The following is a 27,580-nucleotide window of genomic DNA, read 5'->3' as shown; positions in this document are numbered from 1 at the left end:
GAGGAGATTGCAAAGCCTTTGGCTTTGATCTTTATGTCGTCATTGTTGACAGGAATAGTGCCAGAAGACTGGAGGATAGCAAATGTTGTCCCCTTGTTCAAGAAGGGAAGTAGAGACAACCCCGGTAACTATAGACCAGTGAGCCTTAATTCTGTTGTGGGCAAAGTCTTGGAAAGGATTATAAGAGATAGGATTTATAATCGTTCAAAGAGGAATAATTTGATTAGGGATAGTAAACACGGTTTTATGAAGGGTAGGTTGTGCCTCACAAACCTTATTGAGTTCTTTGAGAAGATGACCAAACAGGTGGACGAGGATAAAGCAGTTGATGCATATATGGATTTCAGTAAAGCGTTTGATAAGGTTCCCCATGGTAGGCTATTGTAGAAAATACGATGGCATGGGATTGAGGGTGATTTAGCAGTTTGGATCAGAAATTGGCTAGCTATAAGAAGACAGAGGGTGGTGGTTGATGGGAAATGTTCAGCCTGGAGTTCAGTTACTAGTGGTGTACCACAAGGATCTGTTTTGGGGCTACTGCTGTTTGTTATTTTTATAAATGACCTGGAGGAGGGCGTAGAAGGATGAGTGAGTAAATTTACGGATGACACTAAAGTCGGTGGAGTTGTGGGGAGTGCGAAAGGATGTTGCATGTTACAGAGGGACATGGATAAGCTGCATACCTGGGCTGAGAAGTGGCAAATGGAGAAAAGTGTGAGGTGATTCATTTTGGAAGGAGTAACAGGAATACAGAGTACTGGGCTAATGGTTAGATTCTTGGTAGTGTGGATGAGCAGAGAGATCTCGGTGTCCATGTACATAGATCCCTGAAAGTTGCCACCCAGGTTGATAGGGTTGTTAAGAAGGCGTACGGTGTGTTAGCTTTTATTGAGAGAGGGATTGAGTTTCAGAGCCATGAGGTCATGTTGCAGCTGTACAAAACTCTGGTGCGGCCGCATTTGGAGTATTGCATGCAGTTCTGGTCGCCGCATTATAGGAAGGATGTGGAAGCATTGGAAAGGGTGCAGAGGAGATTTACCAGGATCGAAAGGGAAAGTGCTGGAAAATCTCAGCAAGTCTGGCAGCATCAAAGCTTTGACGAAGAGTCATTGGACTCGAAACATTAGCTATTTTCTCTCCCGACAGATGCTGCCAGACTTGCTGAGATTTTCCAGCATTTTCCCTTTTGTTTCAGATTCCAGCATCCGCAGTAATTTGCTTTTATCCAGGATTTACCAGGATGTTGCCTGGTATGGAAGGAATATCTTATGAGGAAAGGCTGAGGGACTTGAGGCTGTTTTGGTTAGAGAGAAGAAGGTTAAGAGGTGACTTAATAGAGGCATACAAGATGATCAGAGGATTAGATAGGGTGGACAGTGAGATCCTTTTTCCTCGGATGGTGATGGCTACCACGAGGGGAGATAGATAAAGGACAGATGTCAGAGGTAGGTTCTTTACTCCGAGAGTAGTAAGGGCGTGGAATGCCCTGCCTACAACATTAAAAGCATTTAAATGGTCATTGGATAAACATATGGATGATAATGCAATAGTGTAGATGGGCTTTAGATTGGTTTCACAGGTCGGCACAACATCGAGGATCGAAGGGCCTGCGCTGTTATGTTCTATTGTTCTATATTGCCCTTCTCCTGGCCACGTCCGCGCACAGATGCTGATATATATGCAGGACGCTGTTCTCCCATTTGCAGCTCTGCGTCTGCCTGGCCCACTGTAGAATGCACTCCTTGTCAAGGTACCTGTGGAATCTCACTACCATTGCTCTCGGGGTGGGGGGGGGGGGGATGGTCACCCACACGCGGTCACTCGCTAGCACTCTGTGCGCCCTGTCCACCTCCAAGGGTCGGGTGAACGTCCCCTCCCCCAGTTCTTTCTCAAGCATAGCTGCTATGTATGCCCCTGTGTCCGTTCCTTCGGATCCCTCCGGGAGACCCACGATTCTCAGGTTCTGCCGGCGGGACTTCTTTTCTACATCCTCCACCTCCTGGAGCCTTTTCTGTTGGTCTCTCAACATTCCCATCTCCAACTCCACTGCACCTTGGTGCTCCTCCTGCTCAGTCAGTGCCTTCTCCACTTTCTGGATCGCCCAATCTTAGCATCCAGTCTGAGTTCCAGTCGCACAATTGACTCCTTATTTGGGTCCAAGCATTCCTGTTTCTGCTTGGCGAAGCCCTCCTGTATAAACTGCATCAACTGCTCCGTTGACTGCTGGGTTGTCAAGCCAGAACTCCAGTCCTCCGCCATGCTTTCTCCCGTTTCAGCCTCAGCCCAAGCATAGAACATAGAACATTGAACGATACAGCGCAGTACAGGACCTTCGGCCCTCGATGTTGCACCGACATGGAAAAAAAACTAAAGGCCATCTAACCTACACTATGCCCTTATCATCCATATGCTTATCCAATAAACTTTTAAATGCCCTCAATGTTGGCGAGTTCACTACTGTTGCAGGTAGGGCATTCCACGGCCTCACCACTCTTTGCGTAAAAAACCCACCTCTGACCTCTGTCCTATATCTATTACCCCTCAATTTAAGGCTATGTCCCCTCGTGCTAGCCACCTCCATCCGTTCTCCGTTCACCTATTTCTTCCGTTGCGAGCACTGCTGGTCCGCTTCCCAATGCACTGATGTTGGATTCCTCTTCACAATTGCATCCAACATCAATTTTCCACTTCAGATCTGACAAAAAATCAGGGAAAAAGGTCCAAAGTTCCGACCCCAGCGGGAGCCACCAAATGTGTGATACTCCTTCATAGCCGCCACCGGAAGTCAATCTTAAAATACATCTTAATATTTCCAGAGTAGTTCTAGTAATGAAATGGCAAGAATGATTACAAGCCAGGAAACTGTGCAGAGTTAGTCCGAGGAATTTGAGGACATCCTCCGCGATTGCTTGGAGACTGTGGACTGGTTCATATTCAAGGCCGTGGCAGCTAATCTGGACGAGTACGCAACCGCCGTCGCAGACTTCATCAGTAAGTGTGTTGAGGACTGTGTACCAAAGGAGACAATACAGGTATTCCCCAATTGGAAACCCTGTGTAAAGGACAGTGTACCAAAGAAGACAATACGGGTATTCCTCAATCGGAAACCCTGTCTCAACCAAAAGCTTCACTCCCTGCTGAAGTTCCGGCCGAGGCGTTCAAGTCTGACGACCCTGACCTATATCATAAATCCAGGACGACGTACGTAAAGCCATCAGGAATGCAAAATTAGAATACCACATCAAACTAGAGTCCCAGACTAATGACACTAACCCATGACGACTATGGCAGGGCCTACACAAGATCACAGGCTATAAAGCAAGGCCAGGCAGAATATCTGGGGCTGGAGCATCCCGACCCAATGATCTGAACAAGTACTATGCCCGCTTTGAGCAGTCAGCCAATTTATCAGTGCTACCCGCCCCGACAGCCCTGGACACACCCATACCCACTATTACTGCCTCGGAGGTAAGAGCTGCCTTCTTGAAAGTGAATCCACGGAAAGCGACGGGTCCCGATGGAGTCCCTGGACAAGCACTCAGAGCCTGCGCAGACCAGCTGGCGAGTGTATTCGCAGATATCTTCACCACCTCACCCCTCCGCCCTGAGGTCCCCACCTCCTTCAAGAAGACCACCATCATCCCAGTACCAAAGAAGAACAAGGTAGCCTGCCTCAACGACTGCTGACCGGTGGCCCTAACGTTTGTTATGAAATACTTCGAGTGGCTAGTTATTAGATGGATCACTGCCAGCCTCCCAGAAGGTCTCGATCCATTGCCGTTTGCCTATCACCGCAACTGGTCCACAGCAGATGCTATCTCACTGGCTCTGCAATCAACACTGTAACACCTCGACAACAAGGACACCTGTGTAAAACTGCTGCTGTTCATAGACTCTACAGCTCTGCCTTCAACACTATTATCCCAACAAGACTAATAACCAAACTCCGCAATCTTGGACTTGACCCCTCCCTGTGCAGCTGGATCCTCAACTTCCTCACCAACAGACTGCAATCTGTCAGGATTGGCAACAGCACCTCCTCCACAATAGTTCTCAACACCGGAGCCCTGCAAGGATGTGGTCTCAGTCCTCTACTGTACTCCCTATACACACATGACTGTGTGGGCAAGATTTAACTCCAACTCAATCTATAAGTTTGCGGATGATACAACTGTGGTGGGCCGTATCTCAAACAATGATGAATCAGACTACAGGAGGGAGATAAATCATTTGGTTGCATGGTGTACCGAAAACAACCTCTCTCTAAATGTTGGAAAGACCAAGGAACTGATCATCGACTTCAGGAAGCGTAGCACCACACACACTCCCGTCTGCATCAATGGCTCCGAAGTGGAGATGTTCGATAGCTTTAAGTTCCTGGGAGTCACCATCACCAACAGTCTGCCCTGGTCCACTCACATTGATGCAACAGTTAAGAAAGCCCAACAACGTCTCTGCTTCTTACTGAAGCTAAAAAAATTTGGCATGTCTGCATCGACTCTCACAAACTTCTACAGATGTGCGATAGAGAGCATCCTATCCGGCTTCATCACAGCCTGATATGGCAATTGCTCGGTCCAAGATCGGAAGAAACTGCAGAGTGTGGTGAACTCAGCCCAAAGCATCACACAAGCTTGCCACCCCCACATTGATTCTGTATACACCTCCCGCTGCCTCAGGAAGGCAGGCAGCATTATCAGACACCCTCACCCAGGCAGTGCCTTCTTCCAGACCCTGCCATCAGGCAGAAGGAACAGAAGGTTGAAGACTCGCACATCCAGACATAGAACAGCTTTTCCCCACTGCTACAAGACTCCTCAACGACTCCCCCTCGGACTGATCTGTTCTATGTAAGAACCCATTCACGACTCCCTATGCTGCTCTTGCTCATGTATTTGCTTTGTTTGGCCCCTTATTCTGCACTGTAACCACTGTAACCTCAGCCTCAGAAAAATACTTTTCACTGTACTTTGGTATATGTGACAATAAATAAAATCAAATGTTTCATGTAATTTATTTTTAAAAGTTGGATCTGATTTGAAATTGTTTTTGTACACACCTGATGTATTTTTATTACGATATTACGCTCTTGTATTCTGAAAATTGAAAACCCACTTGATTTTATTTTTCAGCTGTGACCAGAACCTTGATAAAGAGACTAAAGCTTCCATACACTGTAATTGTCTGCATGGCTGGTATTGCTTTCGGGGCATTAAGTGTGAAGTATCAACGGGTATGAATCTTAATCTTACTGAAATTTTATCTTGTTCAAATGTGAATGTCACGTTAGGTTTTAAAATTCCTTTGATGATCAGATTGTGGAAACAAATCACATTTCAGATCTTTGCCTAGTATCTCACTGATAGTCGTGGGTCTCATTAGTTTAAGAGACAAAGGAACCAATCACTTCCCAGAATCATTACTGAAGATTGATTTCTGATTAGTTCTTCAATAACATTATTGATTTTAATTGAGAAAATTGTTTTGAGGGTGCTTGACAAACGATTGACAAACATTAAAACTGAGTTGGAGAAGAATTCATGCAGTAACTTTTTAATAGTTGATATGTAAATTGAACATACGTGCTAAGGTGGAGAGAGATGTAGAAAGGTGGAAAACTTTAGGATGAGAATTCTAGCAGTATTTGTTGACCATGGAACTGTTGCTATACAAGTAAAAATTGTTGTTGAAAGGTGAGGAATAAGATGCAGCAACAGTTAAGATTTGGTGTTTTGAGATGGTGGGGGGGAGCGGGTAGAGGAAGAGGGGGGTGAGAATGGGAAGGGATGTGAGGGTGGGAAGGGAGGGAGATGTGATGTGGCAGGGTTGGAGAAGAAGCGAGGTCAGGGGCGGAGAAGGACTGGTACACGGCAAAATTAGAAGAAGAGCAGAGCTGAAAGGGGGAGGATGGCGGACGGCGGACGGTAGAGTGGAATGGAGGCGTAAGCTCCCGGTAAGGCTTATAACATTGAACGTGCGAGGGCTCAATGGACCGGTGAAAAGATCTCGGGTTTTCGCTCACGTCTGGAGTTTAAAGACTGAGGTGGTCTTTCTGCAGAAGATGTACTTCCTTGTGAAGGATCAGGTTAGGTTGAGAAAGGGATTGGTGGGTAAGATATTTCACTGGGGGTTTGACTCAAAGTCACGGAGGGGGAGGGGGAGGGGGAGGGGGTGCGTGTGGTCATTTTGATGAGCAAGAAGACTGAGTTTGTGAGTGCGAAGGAATGAGGGACCCAGGTGGGAGATATGTGATGGTGAGCAAGGTATTGAAGGGGACGCCAGTTGTGTCGGTGAATATATGTGCATCGAATTGGCATAGTGCAAAATTTTTACGGGGCTACTGGCAGCGATTCCGCAGTTGATCATGGGAGGAGATTTTAATTGTGTTCTAGAGCTGAGGGTGGATTGGTCAAGACCCAGGTCAATGGGAAGGATACGAATGGTGAAAGAGGTGGGAGGGTTCATGAAGAAGATGGGTATGATGGATCCATGGCACCTTAAGAACCCAGGGGGAGGGGAGTACTCCTTTTTCTCACAAGTTTACAGGGTGTACTCCAGAACCAACATTTTTGTGGTGAGTCGGGAGTATCCTTTGTCAGCTTATCCTACCCAATGCACGTCTCAAACCATCAAAGTTGGCTTTCTTTAAGTTCAGGACCCTAGACTCAGACTTAACTGTGTCACTCTCCATCTTAATGAAGAATAATACCGTAATATGGTCAGTCGTCCCTGAAGGATCTTGCACCACAGTGTTGCTAATTAATCTTCGCTCGTTGCGCAATACCAGTCGAGGATGGCCTGCTCTCTATTTGGTTCCTTGACGTATTGGTCGAGAAAACCATCCCTTTTACATTCCAAGAAATCCTCATCCATTGCCTTGCTACAGTTAGATTAGCCCAATCAACATGCAGATTGAAGTCACCCGTAATAACTGCTATATCCGTGGCAGCATGGTGCTGCTGTAGTTAGCACTGCTGCTTCACGGCGCCGAGGTCACCGCTTCGATCCCGGCTCTGGGTCACTGTTCACGTGGCGTTTGCACATTCTCCCCGTATTTGCGTGGGTTTCGCGCCCACAAACTAAAGATGTGCAGGGTAGGTGGATTGGCCACTCTAAATTGCCCCTTAATTGGGAAAAATGAATTACATAGAATTTACAGTGCAGAAGGAGGCCATTCGGCCCATCGAGTCTGCACCGGCTCCTGGAAAGAGCACCCTACCCAAGGTTAACACCTCCACCCTATCCCCATAACCCAGTAACCCCACCCAACACTAAGGGCAATTTTGGACACTAAGGACAATTTATCATGGCCAATCCACCTAACCTGCACATTTTTGGACTATGGGAGGAAACCGGAGCACCCGGAGGAAACCCACGCACACACGAGGAGGATGTGCAGACTCCGCACAGAAAGTGACCCAAGCCGGAATCGAACCTGGGACCATGGAGCTGTGAAGCGATTGTGCTATCCACAATGCTACCGTGCTGTCCCAATTGGGTACTCTAAATTTATAAAATAAAAACTGCTGTACCCTTGCGCTGTTTGGTGCTATCCTCAACCTCACAACTACTGTTTGGTGATTTGTACACAACTGCCATTCATGTTTTTTGCCGTTTGGTGTTCTGCAGCTCCACCCATACAGATTCCACATTGTCCAGACGAATGTCTTTCCTTACTATTGCGTTAATCTCCTCTTTACCCAGCAATGCCAACCCCTCTCCCTTTCCTTTCCTTCTATCTTTCTTGAATATTGAATACCCCTGGATGTTGAATCATTAAACATACTCAGCAGAAGTGGGATCAAATAATCAGCAAACTGATCAGTAAAATTCAATGGGAAACCCATCCGACCTGGTGCAGAATACAGTACATAATCTCCTTCAGCCCTATCGGCATTTCCAACTTCTGCCTTCTTACCTGCTCCACCTCCAAGGTGAAGGTCAACCCATCAAAAAATTGCTCCGGAGGCTCCGACTGCTGCAATCCATGATAGTAGGCCTCAAACACCTTATTAACCTACTCTGGGGCAGAAACCATCCCGCCACCCGGGTTCTTAATCTGTACTATCTTCGAGGAGGCAGCCTGCCATCTCATTTAGAGGGCCAACAGACGACTGGTCTTCTCCCCATACTCATAAAATGCCCTCCTCAAGTGTTGCAACTGGCTCATTGCCTTACTTGTCAGAACTCGAAAACCGTTTGCAATTCTTTTTCTGTCCGCCAATACCTCCGCTATTGGGATAATCGAGTACTGCCAGGAGGTATGCGGAGTCTCCGGATGACGGGCTTCTGAAGGAGCGTCAGAGTCTGCAGCTGGAATTTGGGCTCCTGTCCACAGGTAAGGCGGAGGGAGAGCTGAGGAGGATGAAGGGGGCGGTATATGAATATGGGGAAAAAGCCAGCAGGATGTTGGAAAAAGCCAGCAGGATGTTGGCGTACCAGTTGAGGAAATAGGAGGCGGCGAGAGAGATTGGAAAAGTAAAAGATACAGGGGAAGTTGATTTTGGATCCAGCAGGGGTGAATGATGTGTTTTGGGAGTTTTACAGTAGATTATGAAAATTGGAAACCCCATCCGGGGAGGAAGCAATTCCTGCAAGGGGGGGGGGGGGGGGGGGGGGGGGGGGGAGGCTGGAGTTGATGAGGTGTTGGTGGAGGATTTGGGAGCCCCAATTGGGCTTAGGGAAGTTGTGGATGGATTGGGGGCGACGCAATTGGGTAAGGCCCCGGGACCTGATGGGTACCTGATTGAGTTTCATAGAAAGTTCTCCGGGTTGCTAGGACCACTCTTGGTAAAGGCTTTTAATGAGTCTAAGGAGCTGGGAGTGCTCCCCCCAACGTTATCGCAGGTATCGATCTCCCTTATTTTGAAGCGGGATAAAGTTCCGGAGAGTTGTGGGTCGTATAGTCCGATCTCCCTATTGAATATGGATGCTAAATTGCTGGCAAAGATCTTGGCCATGCGCATAGAGGACTGTGTCCCGGAGGTAATAGGGGAGGACCAGACTGGATTTATGAAGGCACCTGACATCCAATATTAGACGGCTTCTAAATGTGATCCTGATGCCTGCGGAGGGGCGTGAGGTCGAGGTTGTCGTGGTGGCCATGGATGCAGAGAAGGCCTTTGATCGGGTGGAGTGGAGGTACCTGTGGGATGTCCTGGGAAGGTTCAGGTTTGGGCAGGTATTTGTAGATTGGGTCCGGTTGCTTTATCAGGCACCAGTGGCGAATGTAAGGACCGACTGGGTCGGTCAGAGTATTTTAGTCTGTGCAAGGGGACAAGGCAGGGGTGCCCACTCTCCCCACTACTGTTTGTCCTGGCCATAGAGCCTTTGGCAATGGCGCTGAGGGCATCGAACATTTGGCGGGGAATAGTGAGAGGGGGATGGAGCATTGGGTCTTGCTCTATGTGGACAATTTGCTCCTGGAAATAACAGACCCGTTGAGGGGGCGTTATGGGAGTACTGGAGGAATTTTCCCGGTTCTCAGGCTACAACTAAACATGAGTAAGAGCTAGGTCTTTGTGATACAGGCAAAGGGCGGGAGAGGAGACTAAGGGAGATGCCGTTCAAAATGGTGGGAAGGAGTTTTAGGTATCTGGGGATTCAGGTGGCAAGGGACTGGGGTCAGCTTCATAAACTAAATTTGGGGACGGCGATTGAGCAACTGAAAGGGGACTTCCGTAGGTGGGAGATGCTCACGTTGTCATTGGCGGGGGCGGTACAGACTGTGAAAATGACAGTCCTCTCGAGATTGCTGTTTGTGTTTCAGTGTTTCCCAATCTTTATCCCCAAGGCATTTTTTAGGAAAATGAACGCGGCGATCTCGGGTTTTATATGGGCTGGGAAATTTCCGAGGGTGGAAGAAGTTCCTTCTTGAGCAGGGGTGTGGAGAGGGAGGCTGGGCCCTTCAGAATTTTATTAATTTTTAAAAATAAATGTTTTAATTCCCCCCACACACACACACACACACACACACGTGCACACACACACACTCAACGCCGTCCAACCTCTGAAAGAATACCGTACATGATACCCAAGAGTTCTAAAACACCCCCCCTCTCCAACGGCTCCCGTCCACTGCCTCTTGTAAAAGCTCCTGCCCCCAACCTCGGTTCCTTCCCCCCAACTTTCCACCCCAGCTAGACCACTCGAACCCTGTTCTGCCAGGCTCCGATGGCCGCAGCCCCTCCCCCCACCTCACTTCCGTTCACTGGTCGGCTTAAACCGGCCAGCGTGGAGGCCGCCGCCCGGGTCCCTTTCCCTCTTGTCCAGCCCTAGGAAAGCCCAGAAATCCCCTGTTAGCACACAAACCCCGCATATCCACCTGCAGCCCAAAGAGCCCTCACTTCGAGTGAAAGTCCCATCACTTCCCTTGTCCAAATATATACAACATTGGCTCCTTTAGCCCATACACCCGCAGGCAGTGAAAGAAGAAAATACAGTCATGAAGTTACATCGGCACATGGTCAATTCTCAATTTCTCAGTTCTGCCACAGTCCTTCTGCCTTCGCAAACTCCTCCGCTGCTTCCGCCGTTCCAAAATAAAAGTCCTTGAGCTTGTAAGTCACCCTCAGATTCGCTGGATATACAATGCCGCACTGCACCTTGCGAATGTACAGTGCCCTCTTCACCCAGTTAAAAGCAGCCCGCCTCCTCGCCAGCTCCACCGTAAAGTCCTGGTATACACGTATACCAGCTCCAGCCCACTGCACCACCCGCTTCTGCTTGGCCCAGCACAGGACCTTCTCCTTCACACTGTACCTATGGAAGCACAGAGTCACTACCCTTGGCGGCTCACTCGCCTTTGGTACAGGCCTCCACGACCGATGAGCCCGATCCAGTTCATATCGGGAGGGATCATCCCCCTCCCCCAATAGTTTCGCCAGCATCGCAGCAAAATACTCAGTCGGCCTCGGCCCTTTAACTCCTTCGGGCAGCCCCACAATCCTCAAATTCTGTCGCCTGGAGCTGTTTTCCAGGTTTTCCATTTTTCCTCGCAGATCCTTGTTAATCTCCAACACCTTCCGCATCTCCTTCCCCATCGAGGTAAGTTGATCACCATGCTGCAATAATGCCTCCTCCACTTCCTTCAGCGCCTCCCCTTCTGCACCTCTGTCACTGTGCTCGCCACCGCCGTCGTCACCGGGGAAATTGCCTCCTCCACCAGCACACACAAAACCTCCCTCATCTCCTTCCTCGTTGTCTCCATGTATTTTGTGCTGGATGGGGGCTTTAGGCGGTGGCAGCAGGCAGGGATTGAGAGATTTGGGGACCTTTTCATTGAGGAGGGTTTCCTGAGCCTGGAGGAGCTAGAGGAGGTATTTGAGTTACCGGGTGGGAATGGATTCCGGTACCTGCAGGTAAGAAACTTTGTCCGGAGACCGGTTCCAAGCTTCTCTTGCATCCCTCTAAGGGAACTACAGGAAAAGGTGATGTCAAAAACAGGGGTTGAGGAGGGGAGGGTCTCTGAAATATATAAGGAATTGTTGGAGTGGGAAGGGGTCCCAATCGGGGAGGTGAAGAGGAAGTGGAAAGACGAGTTGGGAACGGAGTTGAAATTGGGCTATGGGAGAAGGCCCTGAAAAGAATCATTGCATCCTCGTTGTGTGCCAGGCTTAGCCTGATCCAGTTCAAAGTTGTCCACAGGGCTCATATGATTGGCCCGGATGAGTAGGTTTTTTGAGGAGGTGGCGGACAGGTCTGGGAGGTACGGGGGAAGTCCGGGGTATCATGTACATATGTTTTGGGTGTGCCCGAAGCTGAGGGGATTTTGGTAGGAATTCGCAGATGTCAAGTCAGAGATCCTAGAAGGTGGGTGATGACTCCGAGTCCAGAGGTGGCAATAGTTGGAGTGTCTGAAGATCTGGGAGCCCGGGAGGGGGCGGAGAAAGGCTAATGTTTTGGCCTTTGCCTCCCTGGTGTCCTGGAGACGAATTTTGCTGGGCTGGAGGGACTCGGAACCTCCAAAGTCGGAGTTGTGGGTCAGTGACATGGCAGAGTTTCTCAGGCTAGAGAAGATCAAGTTCGCTGTAAGGTGTTCAATAGAGGGATTCGCTCGGAAGTGGCAGCCGTTTATCGACTTCTTTAAGGAAAACTGACCGTCAGTAGAGGGGGGCTGGGGGAATGGGGAGTTGGTACGGGAAAGGGAAGGCATGGAAGTGGAGAATAAGGGCAGAGAATTTAATATATGGGTAGCTAGGAGTTAGGGTGGGGGAACGTTGGGTGTGTTACTGTGGGTTTTCTGCGTGTGTCGGACCATTCTGTTATTTAAAATGTTAATATGTTAAAATGATAAATGCCTCAATAAAATGATTCCTAAAATAAAAGTCATCACAGTTGGGGGGGGGGTTGTAGGTTTATAGTTTGATTGATGGCTTACAGAAGTTATTAAAGGATTATCCGTCGTTGATATGGCATTATGAATACAAATGTATGTTTTTATAAGGTACTTGAGGGGTTTAAATGTACTGAATAGGCTTTCGTGAATAGCTTTTTCTGCATAGTGATGTGTGTAATAGATATTTAGAACTTCATTTGATTTTATCTCACAAAATTCCTAATCTCTGCCTATGATAGCTACTAAGTGATTTGAAATGGAGGATGTAAAGGCTAAGGGTGGTGAATGGGGCATATGGGGCAGAAGTTAGTACTAAATTGGCAAGAAGTCATATAAATAAGTGGGGGCCATGGGTTGGCATAGAGGCTCTAAAGGGCAATTGCAAGGGTGAGAAGAAGGCATGGGATGGCATGGATGGGCAGTGAGTGGAGGTTTGAGGTCTCGAGAGCCTAATATTTAACAAAACAAGTGGGATGAAACCTCGGGGAACTGAGGTGGAGCTTTTAACCAGCCTGTCTCAGCACTCAGCCCTTGTGGCCACCTCCAATTTGCATCTGGGGTCGGTGGACCTCACTCCACATCCCTGAAGTGAAAATTGTGCCACTTAGGGCACTTTTTCCCCCAAGGCAGGTGTGCCAAGTCAAGAAATTTCCTGACTCTAGCTCCCCGTTTTGGGAGTGAACAGCCGTCCCAAAATTTCAGATCTGTGACTTTTGTGCCAGAAATACAAATTGCATTAAATGCTATGTCATTTGTGCTGTATACAAGTTGCCTTGTTTGTGTTAATGTTTTTGCAATGGAGGATCAACAATTTATCTGTTACATAAAATAATTAATGCCATTCTTCTATTTAATGCACATTGTTTTGACGCAAAGATTTTAGATCACTGGATGAATTTTTTATCTGATTTCTTTAGGTTCGCCAGTACAGTGAGATTATGGCAAACATCAACCCATTGTTGCTTATTCATGCATTCATGCCAGTGTTAATTTTTAGCAGTGCTTTTGAAATTGAATCTCATATATTTTTGAAGTCACTTTCACAGGTAAGTTGAGTTATGTCTATTTTTATAGCCTCTAGCTTGTGGTTGCGCATTTTGATCATTTCTAAAATTTATTTCTGGAACTAACTGCAGAAAACTACAAACATTTATTCATTTTTGGAGATTTGAAATTCTTTCTGTTAGTAATCAAGAGAAATTATTGTTAGGGCAGCATGGTGGCACAGTGGTTAGCCCTGCTGCCTCAAGCCGCAGCGATGTGGATTCGATTCTGCCCTTGGGTGATTGTGTGGACTTTGCACTTTCTCCCCATGTCTGCGTGGGTTCCCTCTGAGTGCTACGGTTTCCTCTTCCAGTCCAAAGATGTGCAGATTAGGTGGATTGGCCATTCTAAATTGCCCCTTAGTGTCCAGGACTGTATAGATTGGGTGAGACTGTGGGAATAGGACGGGAGAGTGGGCCTGGATGGGGTGCTCTTCGGAGGGTTGGTACAGACTCGATGGGCCGAATGGCCTCCTGTACTGTGGCGATTCTACAATTATTTTTAAAAATGTACTCAACATTGTATCAACGTTTGCAATATATATCGGACTTAGCTTTAAACAACCAAAAACATAGCTCCTGAAGATCCTATTGGCATTTTCTGAGTTGTGGGTATGAATGAGGAGAGGTAAAATGGGCCGAGTCAGTTTGCAGAGGGTGAGAAGACTGGTGAACAACAATTGGGAAACAGAACTGTTGCTGTGTTTGGCAGGCACAGTGGAAGTGGTATGAAAATGAGGCAAAGAGAAGTGAGGGTGCCTGGGAGAATGCCATTAACAATTGTAGAAAGATAAAATTGCACGCAGGAAGTGGCCAATCTTTTCTTACTTTTCCGTGGTGTGTTTGGTTGCACTACTGAGCGTAACATACGTTACTCAATCCAGTTGCTGAAGAGGTTTTCTGTATCTTGATGAAAAAGATCTCAAAGTCGTCCAGAGGTATTGAAGGTTTATTGAGTAACTAAATTAACAACTGCGTGAGTTCTTTACTTTTAGATTAATACAGTAGTCCCCCGTTATACCGCGCTCCGCAATACCGCGGTTCGCGATATACGGCGGGGGGGCTTATGGACCCCAACTGTCAGCTTCCCTCTCCGGATCAAAGTGGGCCGGCCGCTGAAATTGTCACTGCCAGCTGAAATTGACACTGCCGGCTGCTCCTCTCTCACTGAGATTGACACTGCCGGCTGAAATTGACACTGCCGGCTGCTCCTCTCTCACTGAGATTCAGTGAGAGAGGAGTAGCTCACACAGCGTCCGGAAGTGGATAGTGCAGAGCTACAGCTGGTACCTCCACAGTGGTTGAGATAGGGTGGGGGTGGGGGGAGGGGGTGGGGGGTGGCGGTGTGGAGAAAGGCCTGAACTGCAGGGGTTTGGGACCGAGGAGAGATGCGACACCCCCCTGCCACTTGTTCCCAAACCACCAAGTTGACAGCCCTGACACCTAAAACTGAATCCCAGCCTTGCCTTTGAAACTGACATGCAGCGCAGGGTGCAAGCGCGTGCGGCAGATGGGGTGCAGACAGCAAGACCTTGTAAGTTTCTGTGGGTTGTTTTAATTAGATCCACGATGGGGGTTTTAAATTTATTAAAAAATCTATGCATGCGCTTCCCATTGTGAGTCTACGGGGGTCTGACCTCTCCCCCCGCCCCCCGTAGACTCACAATGGGAAGCGCATGCATAGATTTTTAAATAAATTTAAAACCCCCATCGTGGATATCCGCGGCTCGGATGCAACGCGGGTGGCTGTCTTGGACCCCAACACCCGCGTTACAAAGGGGGACTACTGTACTAGTAGAAAGGTTACAAGATCTAAATGCAGTAGCTATGTTTGACTACACTAATCACTCTGAGCTAAGTCTATGCTCCTGCTCTCGCCGAAGTATAATCACTAAGAGAGAGAGGAACTGGCTGCGTCTGGCTTTTATACCCATTAGTGCTGCCCTCTAGTGATCTTCTGATTACACATTAACCCCTTATATACATGCACATACAAAAATTACTACAGCCAAGAAACCACATAACGGGGAGAGGTGACGAAAGTTGTCAAGTGGGGGATGTCTGATTTTCACACACTCCAGAAAAGAGTGTTGGATACACATCTGTAGATCAGAGGGCGTGCTCACAGATGGAAATAATTTGAATTATTGTTGAAGAGGAAAGAAGGTGAGAGGGAGGGAGCAATTGTATTATTTTTTAAAAAGTGTTTTTATTGGGTTTCACATTTGTATTTCATATTTCATAACTCGTATGTTCTATGTTACATTTTACATAACCACGCCGACCAGAGAAAAAAATCAAAAATGAGCAAGAAATAAAAGGAGGCAAAAAGACAGGGAGAAGTCAGTACATATATTTACATACATACAATTGCTTTCCCCCCTGCTGTGGCCATGACCCCCACCCCTTCGAAACGTAGCAGTTCCCAGTTTAGCCCAGGTGCATATTTACAGATGTCTATCTGTAGTTTATTCCCTTGTCCCCCTCGATTTCCTTGTGTCCTGCCCCCAACTTCCCTTTCCGTTTCATATTTATCCCATGACTTGCTTGTCTGTGTCCCAACTCTTGTTGGTTGCTACGAACAAATCTTGGAACAAGGTGGTGAACGGCATTCACTTCCTGTGGAAGTCCTCTTCCGACCCTTGGGTGGCCAATTTTATTTTCTCCAGTTTTGAGAAATTCCACCAGGTCAGACAGCCGGTCTGTAGCCTTGGGTGGTGTTGCCGATCGCCAGCCAAACAGAATTCTTAGAGCGATGAGGAAGACAAAAGCTAGGGCGTCGGCCTTTCCCCATGAGTCTGGCTGGTCTGAGACCCTGAGGACCACCACCTTTTCGCATGGCTCCATCCTCATTCCCACAACCCTGGACATTGCCTCAAAAAGGTCGTCCAGTACCAGACAAGTCTGGGGTAGACCCAGAACACTTGGGTGTGGTTGGCCGGGTCTTCCTGGCACTATTCAAATTTGTCCTCCACGTCCGAAAATAACCTACTCATTCGGGTTCTGGTTAGGTGTGTTCTATGCACCACCTTTAGCTGCATTAGGCTCAGACCTGCACATGTGTAGGTGGAGTTCTCCCTGTGCAGTGCGTCGATCCAGAGTCCTCCCCCTATTTCTATGCCTAGTTCCTCCTTCCACTTTTCCCTTGTCTCGTCCAGCGGGGAGCGTACCTCCTCTTACAGTCGCCTGTACTGGTCCCCATAGTTTCCCTTCCCTAGGTTGGCAGTGTCCAGCAGTTTTTTGTCCCGGGGGTACATCATTGTTTCCTTACGGAGGAGGTTTTTGACCTGTATGTGTCTTCGCCCCAGGTAGAAAGTCGCAACAGTCTGGTTGACCCTTCTGGCATGCCGACTAGCGTGCCACTTCTGTCTGTAACCTGAGCTATTTCTCTCGTGGCTACCTACTTTCCCATGCCTTGCCAACTTCATGCGCACGTAGTGTGAAGTGTGGTTGGTGATTATGAATACGATTGCGCAGTACTCTGTTCCTACTCCCCCTAGAAGCGTTGCTTTCCCCACCACAAAGAAGTCTATATCCTGGTATATATGCGGTGTATCTGGGAGAAGGAAAATTCCTTCTGCCCTGGTGTGTGAACTGCCATGGGTCCACTGTCCTCATCTGTTCCATGAACACACCTAGTTCCTTCACCGTGTTTGACTTGTACCCTGATTTGGGCTTTGATTTGTTTGTCCATGGATGGTGCGTGGCCATGTTGGGGATCTCCGTCATTGTTTTCTTCATGAATTCTGTGTCGTCCCAGTCCCTTCCAGAACACCACTAACCATGGTGTACTGTTCCCCTTGGTCGTAACTGTCCCCATTGCTGTAAAATCTGTCCTCTTATTGAGCAGTATGGCCATCCTTAATCCTTGTCCTGTAGTACGAATGTTGTGTCTGTCCCACTCAACTCTTTCTTACCCACAGTCCGTCCTTCTCCCTCAGGTGGGTCTCCTGGAGGAAGACAATGTCGTTTTTCATATTTTTCAGGTGGGCAAAGGGTCTAGATCTTTTCACTGGGCTGTTAAGTCCCCTGACATTCCAGGTGAATGGCAGAGGCACTGTCAACAGTGCTCCTAAGCTAGTGCCCTTTCACAAGGCTTCCTCCATCCATCTCCCATACCGACTCCTCCCCCACTACCCACTTCCTTACCATGGCGATATTTGCTGCCCAGTAGTAATTCATTAAATTTGGCAAGGCCAGCCAGACAGCCTCCCTTCCCGCTTCAACAGCGCCTTCTTTACTCGTGGGGCTTCCCCCCCCCCCAATATCAGTGTGTTAACCTTCCTAAAAAAGGCCTTTGAGATAAAATTTGTGAAGGCCTGGAAAAAGAACAAAAACCTTGGAAGCACATTCATTTTCATGGACTGCACCCACCCCACCCGTGACAGCGGAATCACATCCTACCTCTAAACTCCCCCTTCATTTGCTCCACCAGCCAAGCCAGATTTAACTAATGTAATTGCTCCCTGCGCCATTTGGCTGCCCAGATACCTGAAACATGCCCCCACTACCTTAAACGGCAGCTGCCCAGCCTCCACTCCTGCCCCCACACCTGGATCAGGAAGACCTCACTCTTCCCCATGTTTAATTTCCCCTGAAAACCGGCCGAATTCCACCAGAATGCCCCTATGCTTTCCAATGGGGTCCGATTACGTACAACAACAGGTTGTCAGCATATAGCGTAACCCTATGCTCCACTAACCCCCCACACTATGCCTCTCCAGCCCCTTGAGGCTCTAAGCACTATTGCCAGTGGCTCTATTGCCAAGTTGAAGAGCAACAGGGAGAGTGAGTATTCCTGTCTAGTCCCATGATACAGTCTAAAGTACCCCAAACTCAACTCGATTCGTTCTAACACTCGCCACCGACACCTGGTACAACAACCGAGTCTAATCCACAGATCCCTGCCCAAACCCAAACCACCACAATACCTCCCAAAAAGTACTCCCACTCTACCTGATCAAAGGCCTTCTCCGCATCCATCGCGACTGCCCTTTCCACACTTTGTCCATCCGGGGGCATCATTATGACATTTAACAGACATCTAATATTAGCCGACATATGTCTCCCTTTTATGAACCCCGTTTGGACCCCCTGTCACCCACGACGCACAGTCCTCAATCCGCGAGGCCAAAATCTTAGCCAACAACTTGCCATCTACATTAAATAGTGATATTGAGCGGTATGACCCACACTGCTCCGGGTCCTTATCTTTCAAAGGATCAGAGATATTGAGGCCTGTGATAACACAGGGGAGAGCTCATCTTTCTCCCTCACCTCATTAAATGCTCTTACCAGCAGAGGTCCCAGGTCCCCCGAAAACCTTTTATAAAATTATACTGGGAAGTTGTCTGGGCTCGGGGCCTTCCCTGCCTGCACTGCCCCTATGTCCTCCATCACCTCCACCCGTCCAATGGGTGCTTCCAGCCCCTCTAACAGGCCCTGCTTCTGTTGAATTCCTCAAATGCCCCATTCACCCCCACCGGGTCCAATACCACCCCACCCTTGCCGTCCTTCATCCTACCAATTTCCCTCGCCATCTCTTGTTTCCTGAGCTGGGGGGGGGCAGAATCCTACTAGCCTTCTCCCCGCACTCATTCATTGCCCCCCTGGCCCTCCGCAACTGCCCCGCAGCCTTCCTTGTGGATACCAGCCCAAACACCATCTGGAGCTTCTGCCTCTCCTTCAACAACCCCCCCTCTGGGGCCTCTGCGTACCTCCTATCCACCTACAAAATCTAGCCCACCAACCTTGCTATCTCAGCTCGCTCCTCCTTTCCCTTTGTGCCCAAATCGATATAAACTACCCCCAATCACTGCCTTGAGTGGCTCCCAAGAGTGGCGGCCGAAATCTTAACTGTGTCGTTTCAGCTGTCCCTGGATGGCAGCCCTCACCCGCTCACACACCCCCTCTGCTAGTAATCCTACATCCAGCCTCCACTGCCCCCCCCCCCCCCCCCCCGGAGACCACGCTCGCCGAGTATCCCGAGTCCACCTCCCCAGAGCAATGTCTTACCCACCACAAAAAAAATCGATTTGCGACTAAATCATGTGCACATGGGAGAAGTATGAAAACACCTTCACCCTCGGCCTCCCAAACATCCACAGGTCCACTCCCCCCATGCACTCCATAAATCCCTTCAGCTCCTGCGCTTCACCCCTTTTTAAGTAGGGCAGCCTTCACCTGGTTAAATCCGGCACTCCTCTTCACCAGATCCAGGCCCTGATACACTCTCAGCTCACTCCCCTCCCAGGTGCATCTCCTTGTCTGCCTCGTCCATCTCAGAATCTTTTCCAGGAACTGGTGAAGACGCACCTTCATTGTCTTTCGGCAGCTCCTTCGCCTGCGGCCTCCTATTCAGCGCCCCATGCGCTCTATCAACCTCCAGGGACCAGTCAAAGGCCCTCTCTCCTTCAGCTTTTCCAGCATTCTGGCCACATACGTGGCAGTATCCGCTCCCCCATTGCCCTCAGGCATCCCTACAATTCTCAAGATCTGCCTCTGGGAGCGGTTCTCAAGCTCCTCCACTTTCTCCTGTAGCCGCTTCTGGGTCTCTCGCATTACTCCCACCTCGGCTGCTAACGAAGCCAACTGCTCCTCGTGCTCCCCCACCGCCTCCTCCACTTTCCGGATAGCTTGGCCCTGGGACTCTAGCCACTACTCCACTCGGTCAATTTTCGACTTCAACAGCTTTAGCCTTGGCTAGTTCCTCATTGGCCTCTCTCCTCTTTTGGCTGAACGTCTTGTTCAAGATGTGCAGCCGGGCCTCAAGGCCAGTAAAAGCAAAGAAAGACACCAACCCTAGAACAGGGACCCCTGTGGCGGCACAGACTTGTACTTGGCAGACCCAGCAAGGCTGCCAACACTGACCCAGTCATCAGTGGTGAAACGATGGAGTTTATCTGCACAGAGCTCCAAAGTCACAGAGGTGGCAAAAGAGGATCTTGAGTCGGCATAGAGGCCATGCTGGTCCCCATAAAGGGGACAATGGACAGGGTGGAACGGAGACTGGAGGACCAAGAAGCGACAGTTTGAGACCTGGAGAAAGTGGTCATCAACCAGGGCGAGTGAATCGCTTCACATAACATAACAAGGTTTATGTGACCCAGAAGGCACTAACAAAAAAGAGAACAGGTCCCGATGATAGAATTGTCAGATCATCGGGTTACCAGTGGGTAGTGGTCTAATGGAATGCATCTCAAAGATGCTCGGAAAACTGGGGAAGAGGGCTTCACCAAACCCCAGAAATAGACCGGGCGCAAAGATCGCTCTGCCAAAAACCAGACTCTGGAATCATCACAGACAATAATTTAAGTTCCACAAATACCAAGATAAGGAAGGGATACTGAGGTGGGCAAGGAACACACGGTCATGTAAGTGGGAAGGACACACCATCCGCATTTACTAGGACATTGGAGCCGACCTGGCTAAGCTCCGGGCAGAGTTTAACGGGGCCAAGGCTGCACTTTAAAAAATCAAGGTGTTTTCGGCAAGTTATACCCGGTAAGACTATGGGCCATCCACAATGATAGAGAACACTATTTTAATATGCAGGCGGAAGCAAATGAGTTTGTACAGAAGAATGGAAATAATGCGGGGAAGACACAAAAGTACGGACTTGCATGAACTAGGGGGGTGGTGGGGGAGGACAAACTGCACTTGGGGTGGTATGCCAGCCAGGCCAGGAGCGGGATCCGTGAGGAAGACCTCCTGGGAAAAACAAAAAGGCGTTTGTGAGGCGTTTGGTTAGTGGAGGTACAGAGGAGTGACCGGATAGAATGGAGGGCGGCTGGGAGGTCCTCTTGCCAGTGGGAGACTGGGAGATTTCTGGACCGCAGGGCCAGCAGGACGGTCTTCCAGACTGTACCGTTCTCCCTCTCGACCTGTCCGTTACCCCGGGGGTTGTACCTGGTCGTCCTGCTGGAGGCGATGCCCCTGCTGAGCAGGAATTGATGCAGCTCGTCACTCATAAAGGAGGACCCCCTATCGTTATGAATGTAAGCGGGGAAACCGAACAGTGAGAAAATGGTGTGTAGGGCTTTAATGATGGTGGTTGTGGTCATGTCAGGGCAGGGGATGGCGAAGAGGAAGCGGAAGTACTCGTCAATCACGTTGAGGAAGTACGTGTTGCAGCTGTTGGAGGGGAGGGGCCCCTTGAAGTCCATGCTGAGACGTTCGAAGGGGCGGGAAGCCTTTATAAGACGCGCTTGTTCGGGGCGGTAGGAGTGCGGCTTGCACTCCGCGCAGATGTGGCATTTCCTGGTCACTGTCCTGGCCTCCGCAATGGAGTAGGGCAGGTTGCGGGTTTATACGAAATGGAAAAAGCGGGTGACCCCCGGGTGGCAGAGGTCCGCGCGGAGGTTTGGCACAGGTGCTGCGGGACAGGGCATCGGGAAGCTCGTTTAGCTATCCAGGACGATACAAGATGTCGTAGTTGTAGGTGGACAGTTCTATCCTCCACCGCAAGATCTTGTCATTCTTTGGTCATTGGCACTGGTCATTCTCCGAATCGCCCACGGTTAAATTTGTGTTGTTGGCTGAGTCAAATTTCTCTCATGCCTTCCGACTCCTGTCAGCGGCATGCAAGACGAGTGTTTGGATCCAAGTGAATAGGTTGTTCTTTCAACTGGGCTCAGTCTAATCACGAAAAATCGCAATAAATTGAGTCCACAAGCGATTTGCACATGCAGTCGGTGGTTCCCCTTTTGTCTACACTTTTCAGGATGTCTACTAGATCCCCTCTACCATATATCTTATGACTATCAAAATTTTCGCCTTCATCTTTTCTAATATCCCTCTGTTAACATTTTGGGGATTACGCATGGTGGTGCGTATCGCTGGGATTAAGTACATTAATATCAGTTTTACCTCTTCACATCATTTAATCCTTGCAAAACCTTGGTTTGTATTTCGAAGAAGACGCTTGGATCCCCGTAGGCTCAAACACCTCAACTGTCTTGGTGATGTCGGTCAATTGTGCTAAGATATATCAAGTTACGCATGTGATGTTAACATTCTGGCCATCTCGCCGGCTAGTGGTGAGTGGGCTCATAGAGGCAGGGGTATATTCTGGGAGTGCATATTCGCAGGCTTAGAACATAAGAACGAGGAGCAGGAGTAGGCCATCTGGCCCCTCGAGTCTGCTCCGCCATTCAATGAGATCATGGCTGATCTTTTGTGGACTCAGCTCCACTTTCCGGCCCGAACACCATAACCCTTAATCCCTTTATTCTTCAAAAAACTATCTATCTTTATCTTAAAAACATTTAATGAAGGAGCCTCTACTGCTTCTCTGGGCCAGGAATTTCATAGATTCACAACCCTTAGGGTGAAGAAGTTCCTCCTAAACTCAGTCCTAAATCTACTTCCCCTTATTTTGAGGCCATGCCCCCTAGTTCTGCTTTCACCCGCCAGTGGAAACAACCTGCCTGCATCTATCCTATCTATTCCCTTCGTAATTTTATATGTTTCTATAAGATCCCCCCTCATCCTTCTAAATTCCAACGAGTACAGTCCCAGTCTACTCAACCTCTCCTCGTAATCCAACCCCTTCAGCTCTGGGATTAACCTAGTGAATCTCCTCTGCACACCCTCCAGTGCCAGTACATCCTTTCTCAACTAAGGAGACCAAAACTGAACACAATGTCCAGGTGTGGCCTCACTAACACCTTATACAATTGCAGCATAGCCTCCTAGTCTTAAACTCCATCCCTCTAGCAATGAAGGACAAAATTCCATTTGCCTTCTTAATCACATGTTGCATCTGTAAACCAACTTTTTGCGACTCATACACTAGCACACCCAGGTCTCTCTGCACAACAGCATGTTTTAATATTTTATCATTTAAATAATAATCCCGTTTGCTGTTATTCCTACCAAAATGGATAACCTCACATTTGTCAACATTGTATTCCATCTGCCAGACCCTAGCCCATTCACTTAACCTATCCAAATCCCTCTGCAGACTTCCAGTATCCTCTGCACTTTTCGCTTTACCACTCATCTTAGTGTCGTCTGCAAACTTGGACACATTGCCCTTGGTCCCCAAGTCCAAATCATCTATGTAAATTGTGACCAATTGTGGGCCCAACACTGATCCCTGAGGGACACCACTAGCTACTGATTGCCAACCAGAGAAACACCCATTAATCCCCACTCTTTGCTTTCTATTAATAAACCAATCCTCTATCCATGCTACTACTTTACCCTTAAAGCCATGCATCTTTATCTTGTGCAGCAACCTTTTGTGTGGCACTTTGTCAAAGGATTTCTAGAAATCCAGATATACCACATCCATTGGCTCCCCGTTATCTACCACACTGGTAATGTCCTCAAAATATTCCACTAAATTAGTTCGGCACGACCTACCCTTTATGAATCTATGTTGCATCTGCCCAATGGGACAATTTCTATCCAGATGCCTTGCTATTTCTTCCTTGATGATAGATTCCAGAATCTTACCTACTATTGAAGTTAAGCTCACTGGCCTGTAATTACCCGCTCTCTGCCTACCTCCTTTTTTAAACAGTGGTGTCACGTTTGCTAATTTCCAATCCGCCGGGACCACCCCAGAGTCAAGTGAATTTTGGTAAATTACCACTAGTGCATTTGCAATTTCCCTAGCCATCTCTTTTAGCACTCTGGGATGCATTCCATCAGGGCCAGGAGACTTGTCTACCTTTAGCCCCATTAGCTTGCCCATCACTACCTCCTTAGTGATAGCAATCCTCGCAAGGTCCTCACCAGTCATAGCCTCATTTCTATCAGTCACTGGCATATTATTTGTGTCTTCCATTGAAGACCGACCCAAAAGACCTGTTCAGTTCCTCAGCCATTTCCTCATCTCCCATTATTAAAACTCCCTTCTCATCCTCTAAAGGACCAATATTTACCTTAGCCACTCTTTTTTGTTTTATATATTTGCAGAAACTTTTACTATCTGTTTTTATATTCTGAGCAAGTTTACTCTCAATCTATCTTACTCTTCTTTGAAGCTTTTTTAGTAGCTTTCTGTTGCCCCCTAAATATTTCCCAGTCCTTTAGTCTCCCACTAATCTTTTGCCACTTTGTATGCTTTTTCCTTCAATTTGATACTCGCCCTTATTTCTCTCCCCGAATAGGCGCTGGAATGTGGCGACTAGGGGCTTTTCACAGTAACTTCATTTGAAGTTTACTCGTGACAATAAGCGATTTTCATTTCATTTTTCATTTCATTTCCTGAGATATCCACGGTCAATTTTCCCTCTTTCTACTGTCCTTCCTTTTTGTTGGTATAAACCTTTGCTGAGCACTGTGAAAAATTGCTTGGAAGGTCCTCCACTGTTCCTCATCTGTTCCACCATAAAGTCTTTGCTCCCAGTCTACCTTAGCTAGTTCTTCTCTCATCCCATTGTAATCTCCTTTGTTTAAGCACAAAACATGGGTATTTGATTTTACCTTCTCACCCTCCATCTGTATTTTAAATTCCACCATATTGTGATCGCTCCTTCCAAGAAGACCCTTAATTATGAGATCATGAATCAATCCTGTCTCATTACAGAGGACAAGATCTAGGACCGCTTGTTCCCTCGTAGGTTACATTACATACTGTTCTAGGAAACTATCGCGGATACATTCTATAAACTCCTCCTCAAGGCTGCCTTGACCGAACGACCTGGTTAAACCAATCAACATGTAGATTAAAATCCCCCATGATAACTGCTGTACCATTTCTACATGCATCCGTTATTTCTTTGTTTATTGCCTGCCCCACAATAATGTTACTATTTGGTGGCCTATCGACTACTCCTATCGGTGACTTTTTAACCTTACTATTCCTGATTTCCACCCAAATGGATTCAACCTTATCCTCCATAGCACCGATGTCATCCCTTACTATTGCCCAGATGTCATCCTTAAATAACAGAGCTACACCACCTCCCTTACATACACCCGTCCATCCGAATAGTTTGATTCCCTCAGATATTTAACTCCCCGTCGTGACCATCCTTTAACCATGTTTCAGTAATGGCCACTAAATCATAGTCATTCACGATGATTTGCGCCATCAACTCATTTACCTTATTCCAAATACTATGAGCATTCAGGTAAAGTACACTTATGTTGGCTTTTTTACCTCTGTTTTGAATCTTAACACCTCGATCAGTAACCTCTCCTAAGTTATATTTCCTCTTAACTTTTCTCCTAATTTTCCTTGTCATTGAACCCATATCTTCATGTAACAACCTGCCACGTCGCTTATCATTAATGTTTTTACTTTCCATTTTATTCCTTTTAGTATTACTGGGCCTATTCACCGAGCTCCCCTCAGTCACTGTACCTTGTACTGTTGCCCTTTTTGATTTTTGACTATGGCTTCTCTGCCTTACACTTTCCCCCTTACTTCCTTTTGCTTCTGTTCCTGTTTTACTACCTTCCAACTTCCTACATTGGTTCCTATCTCCCTGCCACATTAGTTTAAACCCTCCCCAACAGCTCTAGCAAACACCCCTTAGGACATCGGTTCCAGTCCTGCCCAGGTGCAGACCGTCCAATTTGTACTGGTCCCACCTCCCCCAGAACCGTTTCCAATGCCCCAGGAATTTGAATCCATCCCTCTTGCACCATCTCTCAAGCCATGCATTCATCCTATCTATCCTGACATTCCTACTCTGACTAGCTCGTGGCACTGGTAGCAATCCTGAGATTACTACCTTTGAGTTCCTACTTTTTAACTCCTAACGCCCTGAATTCAGCTTTTAGGACCTCGTCCCATTTTTTACCTATATCGTTGGTGCCTATGTGCACCACAACAGCTGGCTGTTCACCCTTCTCTCCCAGAATTCCCTGCAGCCGCTCCGAGACATCCTTGACCCTTGCACCAGGAAGGCAACATACCATCCTGGAGTCTCGATTGCGTCCGCAGAACCGCCTGTCTATTCTCCTTACGATTGAGTCCCCTATCACTATAGCCCTGCCTTGCTGTGCAGTAAGCCACGGTGCCATGAATCTGGCTGCTGCTGCCTTCCCCTGGTGAGCCATCTCCCTCAACAGTATCCAAAGCGGTATATCTGTTTTGCAGGGAGATGACCGCAAGTGACACTGCCTTCCTACTCTTGCTCGGTCTTTTGTTTCTATCTCCCTCAGTAACTTTCACCTGTGGTGTGACCAACTTACTAAACGTGCTATCCACGACATTGCGGATGCTCCAAAGTGAGTCCATCCGTAGCTCCAGAGCCATCAAGCGGTCTAACAGGAGCTATAACTGAACACACTTCTTGCACGTGAAGGAGCCAGGGACAGTGGACATGTCCCTGAGCTCCCACATTGCACACGAGGAGCATGACACAGGTCTGGGAACTCCTGCCCGGTCTTAAACCTTAGGTAAACTTATACATCTACAATTACAAAAAACGAAAGAAAAAATAAATAAATTAGACAATGAAAAGAAAACTACTTAGCAGTCAGTTACCAGGGTTAAAAAGCACCTCCTCCCCACCCAACTTCGAATTCCCACCTAGCTTCAAATTCCCAACTCACTCTTGGTTGTGCCTCACTCTGGCTGTGTCTTCTCTGGCTTACTGGGAGAACTCACCCAGGGTCTCAGATGCTGTCTGGTTCTCTCCCTGCAGATTAAAAGTTACAGGCCAGAAGAAAGAGAGAAAACAAAACAGTAGGGAAAAAAGCACCTTCTCCCACTCTGCACCGAATTACCTCACTGCACCAAATTACCAAGTTCCAAATTCCCACGCTGGATGCGTCCCACGCTGGATGCGTCCCACGCTGGATGCGTCCCACGCTGGATGCGTCCCACGCTGGATGCGTCCCACGCTGGATGCGTCCCACGCTGGATGCGTCCCACGCTGGATGCGTCCCACGCTGGATGCGTCCCACGCTGGATGCGTCCCACGCTGGATGCGTCCCACGCTGGATGCGTCCCACGCTGGATGCGTCCCACGCTGGATGCGTCCCACGCTGGATGCGTCCCACGCTGGATGTGCCTCCTCGACTTGTGCAAAGCTTACTGAGTGCACTTTCTTGTCTGTCTTTTATACAGAACTCAGCTAACCAGGGTGACTCACACTACTTAAGCTTCAAAGAGAAGAATACAATGTGCACCTTTGTGCCCCTAAACAGGCCTCAGGTGACTGACAGATAACTGCCTCTCAGCAATTAGGGTGGGGCAGCTTCAGCCAATCAGACACTAATCTACACACTGCAC

The 27,580-nt window shown here is 48.1% G+C and overlaps 1 protein-coding gene across 1 annotated transcript in view; it reads left to right on the top strand.

The window, feature by feature from the left end:
* The window catches only part of LOC119971691 (sodium/hydrogen exchanger 10-like), a 730,493-nt gene that overhangs the window by 53,957 nt on the left and 648,956 nt on the right, over positions 1 to 27,580 (top strand). Inside the window, exons 2-3 of the mRNA XM_038807592.1 lie at positions 5,133 to 5,233; positions 13,255 to 13,383. Of these exons, the coding sequence (XP_038663520.1) occupies positions 5,133 to 5,233; positions 13,255 to 13,383 (230 nt within the window). The remainder of the gene's footprint in view (positions 1 to 5,132; positions 5,234 to 13,254; positions 13,384 to 27,580) is intronic.

The sequence above is a fragment of the Scyliorhinus canicula genome, chromosome 9, assembly GCF_902713615.1.
Source record: "Scyliorhinus canicula chromosome 9, sScyCan1.1, whole genome shotgun sequence".
Lineage (NCBI taxonomy): Eukaryota > Metazoa > Chordata > Chondrichthyes > Carcharhiniformes > Scyliorhinidae > Scyliorhinus > Scyliorhinus canicula.
The sequence above is the reverse complement of the archived record's forward strand: the minus strand, read 5'-3'. Positions and strand labels throughout refer to the sequence as shown.